The 21,421-nt window shown below is 40.5% G+C and overlaps 1 protein-coding gene across 2 annotated transcripts in view; it reads right to left on the bottom strand.

Annotated features, from left to right (window-relative positions):
• The window catches only part of LOC143962744 (uncharacterized), a 435,927-nt gene that overhangs the window by 271,408 nt on the left and 143,098 nt on the right, over nucleotides 1-21,421 (bottom strand). For both annotated transcript variants that reach the window (XM_077472147.1, XM_077472146.1), the window contains exon 4: nucleotides 4,314-4,646. In XM_077472147.1, the coding sequence (XP_077328273.1) occupies nucleotides 4,314-4,646 (333 nt within the window). The remainder of the gene's footprint in view (nucleotides 1-4,313; nucleotides 4,647-21,421) is intronic.

Below are 21,421 nucleotides of genomic sequence, written 5' to 3'. Positions count from 1 at the left end.
CGAAAATCATCCGGATTATTCTCCTGGAGCTCATGCAGCATTGACATATGACATAATTGGTCACGATTAATAAAGCAACCAATTTTTTGGTCCAAGAAATCCTCCTCCTCCTGTTCCTGGACTGGACTGGAGTCAAAGCAATAACTCCAAGGCCAATAATAAACACGTTATCTCCTCCGATTCCGCAACATGGCTGGTTGACAAACGGCCATTCAGAAACTGAAAAGCGCAAAATGAAAAGCGCGAATCAACAATCACCAAACTTCTACTAACACAAAATTAGCAGAAGGAGCCCAAAGGGTGGCATCTGACAATTGAACTTCCTCTTTATCGGCTCATAGTATGTCTAGTATATCACTACGTTCATGTTTGTTGGCAGACAATTGTGTGCCATTTGTATGCAAGACAACTTTTTGGCCAACGCCCTTTGGACAAAAGTCCAAGGCTTTGTCGGTGGAAAAATCCAATTGTGTGTATGAGGCTTGAGTCTACTAATCATTCACAAATATATAAACCAAATATTTGGGTTAAATAAAGCTGTCAGAAAAAAACTTAAAAATGTCTGCTTATATTTTTTCTATTCAGAACAATATCACCCGTGCTAAAAGAAAAAGAAAAAAATCTCTTAACTGTTGCATAGAACACAGTTAGTGTTCCAGTAATCTGATCTTATAGTACGCAGCACTCTTTAAACATTAGAGTGCAATTCCCATATTTCATCACCAATCACAGTACAGCTATATATAGTAATATACAATATGTGACATAAATTGCATGCATTAAAGTGCTTTTTGGAGTGTCCTATATAATTTAAAGTTTCTTGTGCAAATAATGTGCAACATAGTCCACAATTAATCTTCAGTACTTCACTGCACCAATGTGCCTCCACCACCACTCAGGATAGTTGGTCAATATACGCTTTTTCCCTCAGGGAATCAATAATCCAGGAACTGAGCCAATTTCTCCTTTACAAACTCTGCAGCATCATCATAAAAATTGGAGATGAAACGTACGTCAGGGTGGAGCTACAGAAAGTGACGCCAACTTTCCAGTGCACCCAGAAGTGGTGAGGTACACCTGGACAGAGCCAGGCTGCAATATGACAGAGTAACTATACCCTTTATTTGTACAAAGCGCTTTTAATTATAAAGGATATTAAGAGAAGCACTTTAATGCATGCAATTTTTGTCATATATTGCCATTTTATTATTATGTACTTGTACTTTTACAGACATAATTTTTCTACACAAGAAAGAGTGTTTTTATAATATTGTAATCTTATCCAAGTTTGAGTATGTATTTGTTGGCTTTGTTGTGACCAAATGTCTGGGCATTTCTTTAGTCACATGTTGCGTTCAGTATTTTAATCTCTATATCTCAAAATCTAATCTGATCAGCTTTAACAAAATTTTAACAAGTGGTAAGTGAATCCGAAAAACAAGCCCTTGATTACCTCTGTAGCTGTTGGCACTGTGCAGTAATTCATACTCAAAGTTTCACACCAAACTCAATAAAGCAGGGGTGTTCAACCTGTGGCCTATGGGTGCGTGCATCCTAAGATGACTGATATGAATGCAGCCCAACATGAAATCGTAAACTTACTTAAAAATATAGATTTTTGGGGGGGGGATTTTTTGTAAAAATGTGTTTACACTTAACGAGCACATGACCGAAGAAAATTTTGTCAGTGTCTCTTTACTGGACTTTTATGAGTTTTATCTTGCCAAAAACAAATATCCCACGCTTCACAATCACGCTTTATTCACGTCATCAGTTTTCAGCAGCAGCTATATTTGTGAGCAGCTATTTTCAAGGATGAAGCATACGAAGTGAAAAAATTAGAACCAAAATATATGATGAGCACTTTGAGAATTCATTGAGAATTGCTACTACATCCGTCGAACTAGATATTGATTCTTTATGTTACCCACTTTTAAATTAAACAATATTACAAAAAATGAAGTTTTATTACTCAGATAAGTACATTAGCTAGATCAGCGATTGATAACTTGTGATCTGCCTGACTTTTTCTGCTCATCAACTATCCTTATGGTTAGTATATTTTATGTGTGACCCAAGAAACTTCCTCTTCTTTCAATGTGGTCCAGGAAGGTCAAAAGGTTGGACACCCCTACACTAAAGCACTTCTCTGAGCAGCACAGCTCCTCCTGCTGGTAGAGGAAGCTGAGGTGCTAAGATAAGACTTGAACAACATCAGTGCTTCTGCTGTCAACTTTGAGGATTACATGCTCAACAGTAGGGATGGGAAAACGGTTCGGCTCAAACTTTGGTTGTTCAGATGTTCTGCGAACACCGAACAATATGCGGTGTTCGGGGTAAATTCGAAACACAGTTAAAGTCTATTGTACGCTAATATGAAAAATCAAAAGTGTTTATTTTAAAGGCTTTATTGTGATAAAAAGTGTTTGGGGACCTGGGTCCTGCCCCAGGGGACATGTAGCAATGATTTCTTTTTTTAAACGCCCGTTTTTTTGAGAGTAGTGATTTTTTAAATGCTTAAAGTGAAACAATAAAAATGAAATATTCCTTTAAATATTGTGCCTGGAGGGTGTCTATAGTATGCCTTTAAAGTGGCACATTTTTTCCATGTTTAGAACAGTATCACAGCAAAATGAAATTTCTAAAGGAAAAATTGTCATTTAAAACAATGTTGATGGGGATAAGGGCCTCATCCCCACAACCCTTGCCCGGTGGTTGTGGGGGTCTGCGGGCGGGGGGCTTATCGTAATCTGGAAGACCCCTTTAACAAGGGGACCACCAGATCCCGGCCTCCCCCCTGTGTGAAATGGTAACGGGGTACAAGTACCCCTATCATTTCAGAAAAAAGTGTCAAAATGTTAAAAACTACACAGCTTGGGGACGTTCGGCTCATCCATACTCAACAGTGCCTGCAGATACAGAGGTCAGACAGTGCTTTTTTAAGTTAATTTATTGCTTGTTAAGAATATTTACACTTTAATGTGTATAGTTTGACCACAAGTTTACTTTAAGGGTGGTCATACATAACTCAAAAGAGATTCTTATGATATTGTACATTGCTTGTGCTTATTGGACTGTCAATTCAGTGATTAAATTGCTTGTTATAACACACAGCTTACAACCTGCTGAAAAATATTACTGTCCACATGCAAAATCCTTTCCAAACGGTTGCATATAAGTCACGGTTAACATCATTTTTACAAGAAAGTATAAGGACATTCTATAGCATATACATTTACAATTTTTCTTTTGTTCTCTTTATACATCAGAATAGGTATATATTTGTAAATTGGTAATCCAGAGTGGACCTACATTTGGCATAGTAGTTCATTATATTTTGTTACCTATGTGTTGGTTTTGCAACCCTATCCGGATGCTCTTTCAGTGGTGCTTGTTAGCTGTAGCCAATATTAGCATCAAGTTAGGAGTGCAGGTGATCTAGCACTGGAGTAAATTTTGCTACAGGCAGTAGATTCCTCCCCATCTGCCAATCTCAGGGAGAGCTTTAAAGCTATAATATCTTATGGGGATGGCTTGTATGTAACACTTGCATTCAAGTATTAAGTACAGGCTCAGATAAGTTCCTCTGGAAAGCTTCTCCCTCTGATGCTCTTTCTCCTGTTGATGTCTTTCTGGGTAATTCTAAATGTATGTCCAAATATAAGTCAAAAGGGTCAACACCCAATTCTGATAGGCAGCAATAAAGGGAAAATAACTCACCAGAGAAAATGAACAGTGCTGGGTATTATTCAGTACAGGCTATCAGAAGTCAAGTGTAGAACCTTGGCTGCCCAATAAACACAATCCACACAAAAAAGGAGTCGTTTTAGAAAAATCGTTTCTTTGTTAAAAAAAAATATCGCTGATATAGTTCTGCATTTGGCTAGGAAAAATGGATGTGCAATAGCATAGCTAGAAATTTTGGTTGGGATCGAACTTCATGTGAAGCTTTCAGTGGGACATCTCAGTATACCATACACATACAGGTTTCCCAGAATAAGCATTGCTAAGAAATATATTACATAATGAGTAAGAAAGTAGGTTATGGTGTTCTCTTATGCTAATGATTTATTTTACAAATAAAATGGGAAAATATAAACAAAGATAGACAGGATGTGATTAATGAAAAGTAGAAATACAATCAAAACAGGTTTTACTACAAAATGATTGAAAGTTACATTGTGAAATTAATGTAGTTCCAACAAGTAGAATTCCATCATTACAAATAAAGGACCTACTTCTTTATTGTGGAAATTTAGAAAATAAAGGCAGGAGGTAAAAATATTATATAATATGTAGTAGCTAAACTTTACCTGGGTCTTTTGGGGCTGTGCATGTGCTGCCACTTTCATTCAATGGTACCATTGACTGGTGCTGATCAGGTTCTATTGTCATACAACTGCTATGTATTTCTGTTTCCTCAACTTTTGAACACCGTGCAATTTCAGGAGCAGTTATTAATGTAGTAGAGTTGTTGCATTCCTCAGTTTTGAGTTCTGCATAGATAACATCATCACCAAGCAGTACTGCACAATGTACATCATCCCCAGTTACATCAGACTCTCCATCACTTGAAGCCTCACTTGGTACAGGCTGCTTGGAAACATTTGGCAAGATTACATTGGATGTCTGCCTTTGTCTTCCACCTGTATAAGTTGTAAAAGACAGCAAAAGTGAAAAAATAATAAAAAAAATTTTCTAAACAAAATGACTAAGTATGCCATTTGAGTATCCATAACACTAATTTCAATATTATAACATTGTGCAGGAATTTTCAAGAAGTCTATCAGCTCACATGTTCATTAATGAAGATCAGTGGACAAGCAGTAGACTCAAATTCCAGCAAAAAAAAAACACCAAACTTAAACTGAACAACACAATTATATACTGTTTATATACATATATACACACTGTATATATATTATATACATAGTACTGGTGAGACTAAATGTGACCATAGTTCTACCAGGGCTATCTTAATAGCATCATGGGTCCCTGGGCAAAGTAATGCACGGGGGCCCCTACCAGCCTGCCCCAATTTACACACCTACTCTCAAGAATTAAAGTATAAATAGCGGAAATAATTAAACATATATTTATTAGTACTTTCCATGAAATCAAATTTAAACAATAAGAAAACATGCCATAAATCAAAGACTAATCAACACAAAGGGCACAGTACAGAGGGGGAGACAGAAGGGCTCAGTACGGTAGGGTTGATGAGGGCACAATACTGGGATCAGGACAGCACAGTACAGGTTCCGAGACGCTGCCTGGACATGGGCATCCTGGGAAAGCTTAGTAAAAATTGTGATTGTTCCAGCAAATACGCGTAATGCATGGTTATCATGGGCCACCCATGCACATGGGGCCCCTGGGCCCATGAATTCTTCCATCAACTTGTCATAGAAGTGCCTGTCTAATTTAATACTAATTGAATGAATTGTTTAGGTTTGACCTCATATTACATACCGTATATACTCGAGTATAAGCCGAGATTTTCAGCCTCTTTTTTGAGGCTGAAAGTGCCCCCTCGGCTTATACTCGAGTCACCGCTGTCTGACTGCTCGATCAGCGTATCGAGCAGACAGACGGCGGACATTAAAATTCAAAAGCCGCGCCTCCTTCTCCGCCTCCGCCTGTGATAGGCGGAACACTGAATTTCCCAGCAGTCAGTGTTCCGCCTATCACGGACATCCGTTCATTCTCATACTACGGACGAGTATGAGAGGATGTCCGTGATAGGCGGAACACAGGCTGCTGGGAAATTGAGTGTTCCGCCTATCACAGGCGGAGGACGGAGGCGCAGCTTTTGAATCGTAGAATGGCCGCCGAGAAGAGCGGCGATCCATCGGCACGACACGGGACGGAGGAGGCACGGGACGGAGGAGGCACGGGACAGAGGAGGCACGGGACACCGGAAGGCACGGGACAGAGGAGGCACGGGACAGAGGAGGCTCGGGACGACGGCGGCTCGGGACGGAGGCTTGGGACACAGGTAGGCTGGACACACACACAAGGCTGCACGGACACACACACACACACACACACACACACACACACACACACACGGATGGATGGATGGATGGATACACACACACACACACACACACACAGGGATGGATGGATGGATGAATACACACACACACACACACACACACACACACACAGGGATGGATGGATACACACACAGGGATGGATGGACGGACACACAGGGATGGATGGATGGATGGATGGATGGATGGACACACACACAGGGATGGATGGACGGACACACACACAGGGATGGACGGACACACAGGGATGGACAGCCATGTCTCACCCTCGGCTTATACACGAGTCAATAAGTTTTCCAGTTTTTTGGGGGTAAATTGGGGGCCTCGGCTTATATTCGGGTCGGCCTATACTCGAGTATATACGGTAGTTTTAAGTAAGTCTAAATTATATAGTACAATCAGATTGTATAGTGTAAGGTGAACTTTAGGACAAGTGTTAAGGCTTTTGCTTTGCTTCAGACCTGTTCTTCTCCCAAAACATGTCTATGGGAATGGAAAAGTTGCTTAAAGCTGGTCATATGCATGTCAACTGTAATGAATTCTGAATGATCTCAGAAGCATTTCAAACTCATGTCAAAAGTATGCTGCATTTTCCCATCAAAGCCCATTAAGAGAAAAAGTTAAAAAAAAAAGATGTTGATACATATTCATATGATCATTCATTATGATGTATAACAGTAAGAAAGAAATATAAGAATCACAGAGAAGGAAACACAGTGAGTATAACTATTAACGTGTTTGTTAACCCCAAAAAACAAAATGTAGATTCTGGTCCCTTAAAGCAGGTTGCACAGCACAGTGCATGTGCTATGTAATCTGCCCCCCTCTAAACTGTAAAAAAATAAAAACTATACCTACCACTTTCTGTATGCCCTCTCTAAACAGATCACAATAACCAGCACAGCTCCGCCTTGATCACCGTGGTCAAAGTGCCTTCCTCCGTGATAGGCTGCCTGCTCTCTGCTCTCCTCTCTCCCCCCTCAGCCCCCTCCTTCCTCCCTGTCAGCGCTCTCTGTCTGTCTCCGGCCCGCCCGCCCCCCTTCCGCTATTATTGTAATATTAAAATATTAAATTTGTCACTGCCAGCCTCTCTATTAGAGGCTGGTATAGCACAGTGTGTAAGTTGTATTTAAAAATACTGAATATCAGCTGTCATGTGACTGGTGGCTGCTTTCCAGCTCTGATGTGTGGCTTCTGTGGAGGAGATGAGTGGTCACGGGATTTCCCTCTTGTGTCAGAGGGAGATCACGACCCCTCCCGCAGAAGACATCTATCAGAGCTGGAAAGTGGCCACGAGTCATGTGACCGGCCTGAAGACAGCTGATATTCAGTATTTACAGCGCTCATTTTTAACTGCTTGCCGACTGCCGGCTGTCAAATGATGGCCAGGCGGCGCGGCTCTTGTGGCAGGAGGGCGCCATATGACGTCCTTCCATTTAAACAGGGAATGCACGCGATCGTGCATGTGCATCCCTGTTGCTTCAGTGGCGGCATGTCACGGAGACACAGTTCGCCACCGAGGGGGGTGAACAGCCATTGGGTATGGCTGTTTACCTTGTGATCGGCCGTGATGAAGTCACGGCCGATCACAGATGGTTCCACCCCCACTGTGCATGGCGCATGTGTGCTGCTTGTGCACGTCAGTGGCGGCGTGCTCCCGGGAACACTGCTCATCACCGACACTGGTAAACAGCCATTGGCCGGCTGTTTACCCACGTGATCGGCTATTATCCTTTCACAGCCAATCACTAAATGTAAACAAACCACTGTAAGAAGATGTTACCGGGTTCTCCTCCTCACACACCGATCGTGTGTGAGAAGGAGATTGCAGTAACATCTCGTTACCGCTTACTGTACATACCAATCATACTGATTGCCCCCCAAAATAAAGAGGGCCTGTCACCACCCATCATAGTACCTGTCACTCACAGTCCATCAGAGTAACTGAGTACCTGTCAGTCCACCTGAGTACCTGTCACAGTCCATCAGACTACCCAAGTACCTGTCAGTCTATTCCATCTGAGTACCTGTCACAGTCCATGAGAGTACCCGAGTACCTGTCACAGTCCATGAGAGTACCCGAGTACCTGTCACAGTCCATCAGAGTACCCGAGTACCCGTCACAGCCCATCAGAGTGCCAGAGTACCTGAGCACCTGTCACAGTCCATCAGAGTACCCCGAGTACCTGTCCCAGTCCATACGAGTACCTGAGTACCTGTTACAGTTCATCTGAGTACCTGAGTACCTGACAGTCCATCTGAGTATGTGTCACAATTCATATGAGTACCTGAGTACCTGTCACAGTTCATCTGAGTACCCGGATACCTGTCACAGTCCATATGAGTACCTGAGTGCCTATCACCGCCCTTCAGAGTACCCAAATACCAGTTACCAGGCCATCAGAGTACCTGTCACCAGGCCATCAGAGTACCCGAGTACCTGTCACCAGGCCATCAGAGTACCCGAGTATCTGTCACCAGGCCATCAGAGTACCCGAGTACCTGTCATCAGCCCATGCCTCGTAAAATATACATTGGGGTGTTTCCCAAATGGGGTCATTTTGTGGGCAATTCCACTGTCCTGGTGCTCCTGGACCTTCAAAAGTGAGATAGGTAGGAATGAAATGAGATGTGTAATTTATGCTCCTAGAACGCCTGAAGGTACTACTTCAATGTTCGGCCTCTCTATGTGGCCAGGCTGTGTAAAAGTCCTACACATGCAGTATCGCCATACTAGGGAAGAGTAGCAGAATGTGTTCTGGGGTGTAATTTTTGCTATATGCATGCTATGTGTTAGAAATATCTTATAAATGGACAACTTTGTGTAAAAAAAAATGTGTTTTCATTTTTTTCCACATTTTCCAAAAACTAGAAAAAAATGAGCCATTCAAAAAACTCATTCTGCCTCAAAGATTATACGTTGGTGTGTTTGCGTTCCAAAATGGGGCAATTTTGTGGGCAATTCCATTGTCCTGGTGCTCCAGGGCCTTCAAAAATGTAATAGGTGGTTGTGAAATGAGATGTGTCATTTTTGCTTGTAAAACGCCTGAAGGTGCTACTTCAATGTTGGGCCTCTGTATGTGGCCAGGCTGTGTAAAAGTCTCACACATGTGGTATCACCATACTCAGGAAGAGTAGCAGAATGTATTTTGGGGTGTAATTTGTTGTATGCATATGCTGTGTGTGAGAAATAACCTGATAATATGACAATTTTGTAAAAAATAAATAAAAAAAATCTTAATTTTGCAAAGAATTGTGGGAAAAAAAATGAGGGGTCATTTGGGGTATATTTGTACTTTCCTGACTTGTTAGTGTCTCAAGAATGGAGATACAGCTGATGCACCGAAGGCCTGATCAGATGTGATAAATTTTCAGTAATTGGCACCATAGTTTGTAGACTCTATAACTTTCACAAAGACCAAATAATATACACTAATGTGGGTTATTTTAACAAAGATATGTAGCAGTATACATTTTGGCCAAAATTTATGAAGAAAAATTACTAATTAGCAAAATTTATGACAGAAACAAAGAAAATTGCATTTTTTTCACAAAATTTAAGTTTTTTTCAATTTATAGCACAAAAAATAAAAAAAGCCACTAGTGATTAAATACCACTTAAAGAAAGCTCTATTTGTGTGGAAAAAAAGGACGCAAGTTTCATATGGGTACAGTGTTGCATGACTGAGTAATTGTCATTCAAACTGTGAGAGCGCTGAAAGCTGAAAATTGGTCTGGACAGGAAGGGGGTGTAAGTGCACTGTATTGAGGTGGTGAAATACAACTTACACATGCCAGGCTCTAATAGAGAGGCTGGCATAGTCTTATAATAATGGCTTAACAACCAATTTAAACATTATGTGAGCTCCTCCAGCCCCTGGTCTTTCCCCACAAAGCATACATGGTGCAGCAGTTATGGACTAGACCTGAAAGCAGTAATCTTCATTTCCCAGTCCCCAGCATTCTGCAACCCTTTCCTGGTATAAAGAAGGCAGAGGGAAAGCTGTATCTGCTCCACCTCCCCATCTTTTCTGCCATTGTCCTCCATGCTGCACTGAGTACCCTCAGACCAGCTTTCTTTCACTCACCAGTGCTCAGAGCTAGATTACCCAAGTTGAAGGGCAAACTAGGCAAGAGCTGCAGCTGGAATGAAGCTGGTGGCACCAGTCTAAGAATAGTATATTCCTCCACTGCAGGTCCTCGCCCCAATACCTGCAGTGGCTGATGCTTCTTTTAAACAGGCTGTGGTGAGTCAGTAAGGTAGTCTGTGCCAGCACAAGAATTATGATAGTGTATTTAATTTAACTAGATGCAGCTGCACAATCAAGTACCACAGAGAGGCTGTGGGGTCAGGGTATTACTACATGACAAATTAAAGTGGGCAGAAGGGTTTGGTGCATGAAATAATTCTGGTATGGGAATATAAGGTTGAATAATGTAACCCATAGCAACCCATTCTCTGAAAAGGGGGGCTGGGAAATAGGGAAGGGGTGGAGACAAGGGGGCCGGAGGAAGGGGGGTGCAGTACCTATTCTCTGACAAATGAAAGCCCTTGGTAAAAGTGTGCAAACAATTCTGAAAAAAACACTACACATTAGGGATCCTCTAAGGAAAAGGGAAGCATTGGGGGAGAGGTGAGCCCAGAGTTGGCTTTAAAATAGATGTAAACCCTAGCTGAATGACATGACATTTTGTTTCTTAAGCATTATGTATCATAAACAATTGCCATTTTCTTAAAATAGTATGCTTGCTTTCATCTTTTCTTTCAGACTTTGTTGGATCTCTGTTCTTCTGACCTTCTGTAGTGTTTTTTGCAGCCATTCCCTGTTTACAAGCTTGCACGCTAGTAATGGCTGCATGACATTTCTCAAGATGAGTTACCTAATGGTGGCAACAGTGGACCATGGCTAGATAATGTGTGTTGAAAGGACCACTTGTTTCCATTGGAAGTCAACACAACTGGGTGACACTCCAGGAGGACAACAAAGAGACATAGATGTGTATTTTTACCCTGTAATTGGAAGTGCCTGACCAAGGGTTTTAATTGCTGAATAACCAGGCATTATTTTAACAAAAGCTTCAGATATAACATTTAAAATTACTTTTGAAATTAAATGCTTGGAATGTCAACTACTCTGGTTTCTCCAATAACGTTCACATAGTTAAAAAATGCACGACACTAGCAGCTATGAAGTATCACTTTCCACATTTACAGAAATACTATGGGATTAATTTATTAAGGCAAATAGACTGTTCACTTTGCAAGGACATTTTCCCTTAGCTTAGTGAATGAGGTGAAACTCTGCTGACTTCCATCATCCAATCATGCACAAGCAAAAATCCTGTTTTATTTTATTTTCCTGGCATGTTATTGAGTATTCTTTGCAAAGTGGATTTTCACCACATTCAATAAGCTAAGGAAAAGTTTTCTTACAAAGTGAACCGCCGATTTGCCTTTTGTAAATCAACCCCAAAGAGTATGCATGGTTTTAAAATAAATTTTCTACTTGTTATTAAAATTTTAGTTTAAGCATGTATAAAAATAATTAGAATTAACTTAGTAATTGGGTTAAACAATGTTGTAAGCAGCGTTGAATTTCTTGTCAGTTAGAAGTTCATGGTTTAATTTCACAGTATGTAGTAAAATCAAAAATGTGACTTGTGTTATTGACGTGACCAGCACACAAATTATATTTTTTCCAAGGCACTATGGGCCTGAAATAATGCCACCGATCAGATTCAAGCTTTCCTTCACGACTGTCATTTTAATTTTCAAGTGCAAGTTTGAATCCTTTTATGCAGCTTTTATTCCAGACACTTTAATAAATGAAAACCATGGTTTCATAGAAGTCATATATGAATACATTTTAAGTACGTTGACAGTTGTATAAGCAGCTGCTTTCTGCAAATAACCTTCTCCATGACACATAGATAAAATAACAAGCATTTCACCTGATAAGCAACACGCAATATTGTGCTGAGTGAAGATATTCAAATGCTGGGTTGGTCTATACACCTTGGAAATAAGGTTTGTTCAGTAATGATTAGAGATAAGTGAACAACAAAAAATCCACTTCTTCGCCAATGTGTCTGACCCTATCAAACAAACCCATCCACTAATTTGAATTCATTAATTGGCTTGTATTTCAATCTGTTTTTTTAATTTAATTTAACTTTTTAAAGGTCTCTATTAAAATTTAAGAAGCAAAGTCATTTTTGTTTCCCCTCCCTAAGAGACAAAATATCAAACCAGGCATATGAATCGGTGCTCTATTGCTGCCAGTATGGTGTTCCAGGGCAAATCACTTAAAGTAAACTGTAAGCATATAAAAGATATGTGACAGAAACTTTCTTTGTAAAGTTGGCAGCTCCATATGTCTGTATGAGTTGAGTTTTGTAGCCTAATGTCCCTAAACCTTAGAAAACAAGGGAGAGACTTTATCGTATTAGTCATTTTCTTGATCACAGAGGTATCCATCCTTCCTCACATTATATGCAACATCTAGAGATGCCTCCCTTGGAGCAGTTTATTCTATAGCAAATTCTAAACTACCTGCATTAACTTCTGAAATTAAGCCTCAATCCCGTATTGAGACCGGCATTTGAAAATAGATGCTTTCAGGATACAATGCAACAAGGGCACATCTCAATGTTGTATAGGTTATTTATGTCCTCACCCTCCAAACTGTCATATAACTTAGGGAAAATTATCTTAATGTGGAAATTGGCAAAGAGGATTGGCGAGCCTGGAGTACTCGTATTTATAAAGGTATCATGGATGTGGCCCTGATTGAGGCAGGGTATAAAGTCTACTGCAGATAGTATTTGGTACCGGAGTGGCTTTTGAAAATGTATAGAAGCTCCCCCTCCTCTTGCACCTGGGTGTGTGGGCAGGTGGGAATTTACATACAGTATATGTGGACCTGCCACAAGGCATTTTTGGATGCAGGTACATTCTTTAATATATTCTGTGACCATGTTTAATATATTGCCAAGGACACTTGGATTGCGCTCTTAACTAGATGCTGACCGCCGGCCGTCAAATGACGGCCAGGCGGTGCACCTATTGTGGCAGGAGGCCATCATATGACGGCCTCCCGTTTAAACAGGGAATGTGCGTGATCGGGCGTGCGCATCCCTGTTTCTTCGGTGGCGGCGTGTAGAACGTCTGAAGGTACTACATCAATGTTGGTGCTCTGTATGTGGCCAGGCTGTGTAAAAGTCTCACACATGTGGTATTGCCGTACTCGGTAAGAGTAGCAGAATGTATTTTGGGGTGTAATTTGTTGTATGCATATGTTGTGTGTGAGAAATAACCTGATAATATGACAATTTTGTAAAAAAAAAAAATAATAATAAAAAAACAATCTTCATTTTGCAAAGAATTGTGGGAAAAAATGACAACTTAAAAAAACTCATCATGCTACTTACTTAATACCTTGGAATGTCTACTTTGTAAAAAGGGGTCATTTGGGGGGTATTTGTACTTTCCTGACTTGTTAGTGTCTCAAGAAATGAGACTCACCTGATGTACTGAAGGCCTGATCAGATGTAAACAATTTTCAGCGATTGGCACCATAGTTTGTAGACTCTATAACTTTCACAAAAACCAAATAATATATACTAATGTGGGTTATTTTTACCAAAGATATGTAGCAGTATAAATTTTGGCCAAAATGTATGAAGAAAAATTACTAATTAGCAAAAATTTATGACAAAAACAAAGAAAAAGGAATTTTTTTCACAAAATTTACGTTTTATTTTATTTATAGCACAAAAAATAAAAAGCTCACTAGTGATTAAATACCACTAAAAGAAAGCTCTATTTGTGGGGAAAAAAGGACGCAAGTTTCATATGGGTACAGTGTTGCATGACTGAGTAATTGTCATTCAAACTGTGAGAGCGCTGAAAGCTGAAAATTGGTCTGGTCAGGAAGGGGGTGTAATTGCACTGTATTGAGGTGGTTAAATAAGCCAGTGGATAACGTCCCGAAACACACACATTTTTTATATATTTTATGTTTTTGAAGGCTAAGGTCAAAATTGCTGCTGCTTGGACAAGTCCTGTGGTTGACTTGGCTTTATTAAAGCGCAAATTAACCTGGATTATGCTAAATTTAAAAATTGTAAGTGTATTATGTGATAAATACGCATTGTTTGACAATGTTTGGAATCTCTGACTCTTGGACGTGCAGACAGGCATTGCTGGTCTCTTGGACGGGCATACCATTTCCTTCTTTTCTTTTATCTCTGTATCCCTATCTTTCCTGCATCTTTTTGCTCTGTTATTTTCCAATTCTCTGTTAGCCCCCGTACCAACGGTCGGACATTCTGACCACAAAACCCGTCAGATTTTTTCAGACGGATTTTGTCCGAAACTGGTGTCGGACAAAGTTGACGGAAAATCCAATCGTTCGGAACGTGATGACTTTCGTTCATTACGAAGGGACTACATTCAGGCTAATAGCCAATAGCTTTGGTCTCGTAGTTTGATCTGAGCATGCGTGGCACTTTGTCTGATCGGAATTATCTACATGTCAGAAAATTTTATATCCAGCTCTCAAACTTTGTTGGTCGGACATGCCGAAGGAAAAAGTCAGATGGAGCCCACACACGGTTGAATTATCCGACAACACGGTCTGATTGGACATTTTCTGTCGGAATGTCCGACCGTGTGTACAAGGGCTTAGTCTTTTTTTCGCTTTAAAATAATTATTGATCTTATTGAAGAGACTTATTGGAAAATCTTTCATAGGCAGTCTTAGCCCTTGTACACACGGTCGGAGATTCCGACAACCAAATCCGTCGGATTTTGTCCGACGGATCTTATCCGAAACTGTTGCATACACACGGTCGGACAAAGTTGTCGGAAAATCCAATCTTTCAGAATGTGATGATGTAATTTCATTACGATGGGACTACGTTCAGGCTAGTAGCCAATAGCTTTGATGTAGGAATTTGATCTGAGCATGCGTGGCACTTTGTCCGATCGGAATTCTCTACACATGATCGGAGTATGTCCGATTGGAGCAGTTTGTCGGAAAATATTTCCAGCAAGTTGAAAAATTTGGTACGACGGATATTTCCGACAGAAACTGTCCGATGCATACCACACACAGTCGGAATATCCGACAAACCGCTCTGATCGGACACATTCCGACGGAATCTCCGACCGTGTGTACAAGGGCTAAGGGTCTATGACTGCCTATGAAAGTTTTTTTGTTTAAAATTCTACCTACTACACTCAGTATTCTCTGATATTGCTATTTCTCTGCCAGACCGATAAGTCCTTAGGCTCATTAATATACTTAGATTAGATGTGCTTTTTCTCCTTTTGTTCTTTTGAATAATTAATAAAAAATGATTGAAAAAAATTGGAGAGCTTTGATGAAGAGGAAGCAACCAGCTTCCATGGTTGCTGACTCTGGCTCACTCCCTCCCATGACTCATTTTTGGACACTAAGATGAGCAGCTTTACCAATTGAAAGCAAGACATGGGAGAAAGAGGGTCAGTGTCAACAACAGTGCACAGATTCTGGTGGGGAGATTTAAAGCGTTACATGCCTCAAACTAGTACTTAAAAATTTCTAATGATACTTATAGGATACACATAGGGAAAGGGTCCAGCTCCCTTATAATCCTACAAGGTAGGGCAAAACATTGATGCTTAGTTGAGTTGAAATATATGATGCAGCCTAACATATCTACATTTTCTTCTGTGTGCATTAGCTGTTTTAAACATTGCTTTAGTTACACGCCCTTACTCATGCACCTTTTTCAGACAACTCTTCCTGTGCTATCTGTATAATTGAAATGTATGGTGACATGGGCTCCAGAAGATGGCTTGGGGAAATAATCTAGGTACAGTAGATAGTAGGATACCCCTAAATAGAAGTGTGAAAACTGTGGAAGGTTCTGTGGACCCCCAGGAAGATGGCATAAGGTTTTCAGCTTTTAACTCTGGGACACCTACCGGGATGTTCACAGCCTGGTAACCTCTGCCCCAAGAAGAAACCAGCTACAAGCTGGCTTTCTACAGGATAGAGAAAATCTTGCAAGAGAGCTGTGGCTTTGGAACTGGATGGAGAAGTTACAAAGATATAAAGCTGCAATAACTCAACTAAAAGTGCCATAAATATATAATCAACAAATACATATCCCATTCTTTAATGTTCATTAAAAATATATTTAAATTAAAATTATATTTAAAAATATATTTATAGCTTAACCACTTTACGACCAGCGCACGCCGATGTACGTCCATTTTTTGAAGAGGGATATCTCGGTAACGGCAGAAGCTGCTGCCACAACAGAGATATTCATCTCTTCAGGCGCCAGTTGTGTGTACGATAATGGTGGTCTCGGTGGTGGGAGAGGTCCCCCCTCCTGCTGCTCTCCCACGCCCTCTGCCACTTACCAGAGCCGTCGGTAGTGGTGGAGGCGATCAGGTCCTTTCCTGTGCTGGGTATAGAGACGAGTGAGGCTAAGATGGCCCCCACTTGTCTCTATACCATACGAGGGCAGAAGCGACATCAAAACATCACTTCCGCCCATACCTCTTAAAGGCACATTTTTTCAATGTCATTTTTTCAAATGACTTTTTTTTTTTTATTGCATTTAAGTTCAAATATGAGATCTGAGGACTTTTTGACCCCAGATCTCATATTTAAGAAGACCTGTCATGCTTTTTTCTATTACAAGGGATGTTTACATTCCTTGTAATAGGAATAAAAGTGATCAATTTTTTATTTTTATTTTTAAAACAGTGTAAAAATAAATAAAATACATTAAAATAAATAATAAAAAAATAAAAAAAGGTTTTTAAAAACACCCCGTCCCGACAAGCTTGCACGCAGAAGCGAGCGCATATCTGAGTAGGGCCCGCATATGAAAATGGTAGTCAAATCACACATGTGAGGTATTGCCACAATCGGTAGAGTGAGAGCAATAGCCCTAGACCTCCTCTGTAACATAAACAATGCAACCAATTTTTTAAATGTTGCTTATGGAGATTTTTGCGGCTAAAAGTTTGACGCCATTCCAAGAGCGGGCGCAATTTTGAAATGTGTCATGTTGGGTATCAATTTACTCGGCGTAACATTATCTTTCACAATATACATGACCTTGCGCGCAGAAGCGAGTGCATACATGAGTAGGGCCCGCATATGAAAACGGCGGTCAAACCACACATGTGATGTATTGCCGTGATCGGTAGAGCGAGAGCGATAATTCTAGCCCTAGACCTCCTCTGTAACGCAAAACATGCAACCTGTAGAATTTTTTAAATGTCGCTTATGGAGATTTTTGAGGGTAAAAGTTTGACGCCATTCCACGAGCGGGCGCAATTTTGAAGCATGACATGTTGGGTATCAATTTACTCGGCGTAACATTATCTTTCACAATATAAAAAAATTGGGCTAATTTTACTGTTGTCTTATTTTTTTATTAAAAAAAATGAATTTTTTCCAAAAAAAGTGCACTTGTAAGACCGCTGCGCAAATACGGTGTGAAAAAAAGTATTGCAATGACAGCCATTTTATTCTCTAGGGTGTTAAAAAAAAATCAATATAAAATGTTTGGGGGTTCTAAGTAATTTTCTAGCAAAAAAAACTGTTTTAAACATGTAAACACAGAGTCTGAAAAAGACGCCTGGTCCTTAACCTCTTCCCGCCCGCCCTATAGCTGAATGACGGCCGTAGAGCGGGCGCTTTCGTCCAGGAGGCCGTCCCTGGATGTCCTGTTGTTTACTTCCGCAATGCGTGCCGCCGTGGGCGCGCATCGGGGAAGTTCTGTGTTTGCCGTGACCCCCGGAGACAGGCAAACACAGATCGCTGTAAACGGCCAATCACAGCGGCCGTTTACAGCACGATCGAAGTGTCCAATGTGAGATGATCTCATATGTAAACATATGAGATCATCTCTCAGCGCCGCTCTCCCTCCTCACACAGACAGCGTGTGAGAGATGAACGGCTGCAGCGGCCATAGGTGTAAAAAAAAAAAGTAAAAAAAGTGCCATCCGCCCCAGTGCCATCCTCCCCAGTGCCATCCTGCCCCAGTGCCATCCACCCCAGTGCCATCCTGCCCCAGTGCCATCCACCCCAGTGCTACCTGCCCCCAGTGCCACCTGTTAGTGCTATCTGTCCCCAGTGCCACCTGTTGTCAGTGCCATTTGTCCCCAGTGCCATCTGTCATCAGTGCCACGTGTCATCAGTGCCACATAGTGCCATCTGTCATCAGTGCCACATATTAGTGCCATCTGTCATCAGTGCCACGTATCAGTGCCATTTGTCATCAGTGCCACCTGTCAGTGTCACGTGCTATCTGTTGTCAGTGTCACGTGTCATCAATGCCACTTATCAGTGCCATCTGTCATCAGTGTCACGCGTCATCTGTGCCACGTATTAGGGCCATCTGTCATCAGTGGCACGTATTAGTGCCACATATTAGTGGCATCTGTCATCAGTGCCACGTATTAGTGCCACGTGTCATCAGTGCCACGTATAAGTGCCACGTATCATCAGTGCCACATATTAGTGCCATCTGTCATCAGTGCGACGTGTCATCAGTGCCACGTATAAGTGTCATCATTGCCACGTATCAGTGCCCTCTGTCATCAGTGTCACGTGTCATTGTCCTGGTGCTCCAGGGCCTTCAAAAGTGTAATAGGTAGTCAACAAGTTAGATGTGTAATTTATGCTCCTAGAACACATGATGGCGCTCCCTGCATGTTGGGCCTCTCTATGTGGCCAGGCTGTGAAAAAGTCCCACACATGTGGTATTGTAATACTCAGGAGGAGTAGCAGAATTTTTTTGGGGGTATCATTTGTGGTATACACCTGCCATGTGAGAGAAATTACCTGTTACAATGACAATTTTGTGGAAAAAAAAGGAAGGGTGTTTAAGTGCCCAGTAAGCAAGTGGTTAAGTGGTTACAGGATCATTTGATGCATTACAAATAGTACATTTGCCTGAATTCATTGGACCAATTTTAATATCAAAGTTTTTGTTATGTTTTTAATCACACTGCATTTAAACAAACATTTACTCTCAAAAAACAATATAAACATTGCAATACAAGCGTGTTTTCTTTTTCATTGGAAAATATACAACAGTATCAGTGGCAATAACAATTGTGGTTGAAAAAATATATACCTAGTAATGATAATACAGTGAATGAAAGAAATCAGCTTCCTATCCACATGCTTCATGTCCCACAAATGGGGAAAGCCTTCAAATTATAGATTGTATACGTTTTTTTTTAGATTACTTAACAGAAGATATGTGGGTCTCATCAAAGTCCTTCTAATTCTCTTATGAGAGCTGTGCCAATACACTTTGCCATTTATGTCAAACTGGGAGATCTGGTCTGTTTTGGTGAGGATTAAAGCTGCATAATATTTGGAGATGGATTTGGAGCTATGTATTTATAATGGCAGTTTTTTCTGGAGAATTTTGTGAGAATCCGGACCAGAGCTAGTTATAATATGAACATTTATCAGTGGGAATTTCATATTCTAGTTATGTGGCCTGGAAACTTTTACATGTTCCATCAGAAAAGAGCTGGTAAACACATTTAACCCCAATAAGGACCAGATAGCTGTACCAGCAACTGACAGAAATTGACAGAGAAATGGATTATCCTTTGTGAACATAGCAAAGGTTTGTTGGAAAATAGTAAAAAAAAAGGGAAAGTGATTGGTTTAGAATTAATCAAGTTCAGCTTAAAACCAACTGGAATTCCGACTAACTTGCTTTTGTAGCAGAAGAATTTTTTGAAGTATAGCCTCAATAAGAGATAATTGTTAATATACAGTGTACCATCATCCAGTAGTAATTCAAGAAGAGGAAAGGTAATTTGAAAGTTATGGGAGTGGGAAGGGAGCTGTACAAATAAATCTCCTTATACCAATACCCAGACCAAAATACCAAGAGGAAATGTTGGACTATACCGGTACTAAATTGGATACATAAAGATCAGAAAATATATAGTAGAATTTCATATAAATTTTAATACAAAAAACAAATTTACATAACACAAGAAAAAAAAATTATTACACAAAGACATATCATATTTAAAAGCTCATACACCCCAGGTTTGTATGTACAGTTACTCATGGTGGAGTTCCATTCTAGGGGTACAAGTGAGGAGTTCCTCAACTAGTTTTGCGGAGTTTTCCGCTTCATCTGGAGGAGATCTAAAAATTGGATATACATTAGACAATGCTTACCTATTAGTAGTTAATATAGTTATACAGTCATATGAATATATGTAAGAGGATAAACAAAAATAAATATAAACAAGGATATACAATAATATTTACAAAAAGGGATTGTAGGAGAAATTTATTACCTAAAGAAAAAAAAAAAAAAAGGGGAGGGGGGGGGGGGGAACTTGCTTTTGTCTTTAATTTACTCCAGCAAAACCATTTGAGAGAAATGGAAATGGTAGTAATAAACTATCAATATTTGTTAGATCTGAGTAGAATATAGAAATGATCAGATCAATATTCGGATGAAAAACTGAAAAAGTAAGAAAACAAACACCCAGAAATGAAAAGGGTAAGAAGAAGGTTAACAGTAGGGATGGGCCGAACACCCCCCGTTCGGTTTGCAGCAGAACTCCCGAACAGGGGAAATGTTCTAACCCAAACGGCACCAAATTGAAGTCTAATCTATTTGAAGGATTATATGCAAGTTGCAAATAATTGGCCATAAAAGGGGTATGGGGGTCTGGGTACTGCCCTGGGGACATGTATCAATATATATATATATATATATATATATATTTTTTTTTTTTTATGTAGCAGAGCGTCCCAGAGAGAGCCAGGAAAAGTCCTGTTGAGGGTTTATACGTCTCCCAGGCTCCTCTCGTGCACATTCAGAAATCTCTGATCCATGATCCAGTTCGGGTCTTGGTCCTCTTCCCCAGGCTAATTTAAGCTCACCTGAGCAGACAGCCTTTCCTCTCTGCCTGGGACATACAGACAAAGTCGGTCTGTGAAGAGAGAAGGGTTGGTAAAAGCTGTTAAGCAGTTTATGTAGAGACTGACAAGCGGTAGGCTTGTTCAGCCTGGTAGTTAGGGGCTGCATATTGTATAGTTAGAGCCGAGACACGGCTAGGATTTGTGTTTTGCTATTTTTGTCCTTTATTTGTTTTTTGGAACACTGTACAGCACCTGTATAGGGACTTGTATATAACACAAATAAACACAGCACTGTTTGTCACTTCATCACTGGATTTGGTATCTGTGCCTGAGCAACTGTTCCTCCCAGGGGGCTTTGTACCTGCTACCTGTCCCCAGGTTACAATATATATATATATATAAATAGTGCCTGGGAGTCCCCTAATGTGCCTGAAAAGTAGT

This window comes from Lithobates pipiens, unplaced genomic scaffold (assembly GCF_037356315.1).
Source record: "Lithobates pipiens isolate NorthernLeopardFrog02 unplaced genomic scaffold, aLitPip1_a1.2 Scaffold_8, whole genome shotgun sequence".
Lineage (NCBI taxonomy): Eukaryota > Metazoa > Chordata > Amphibia > Anura > Ranidae > Lithobates > Lithobates pipiens.
Note: the sequence above shows the minus strand (reverse complement) of the source record. Positions and strands in the feature narration are given on the sequence as shown.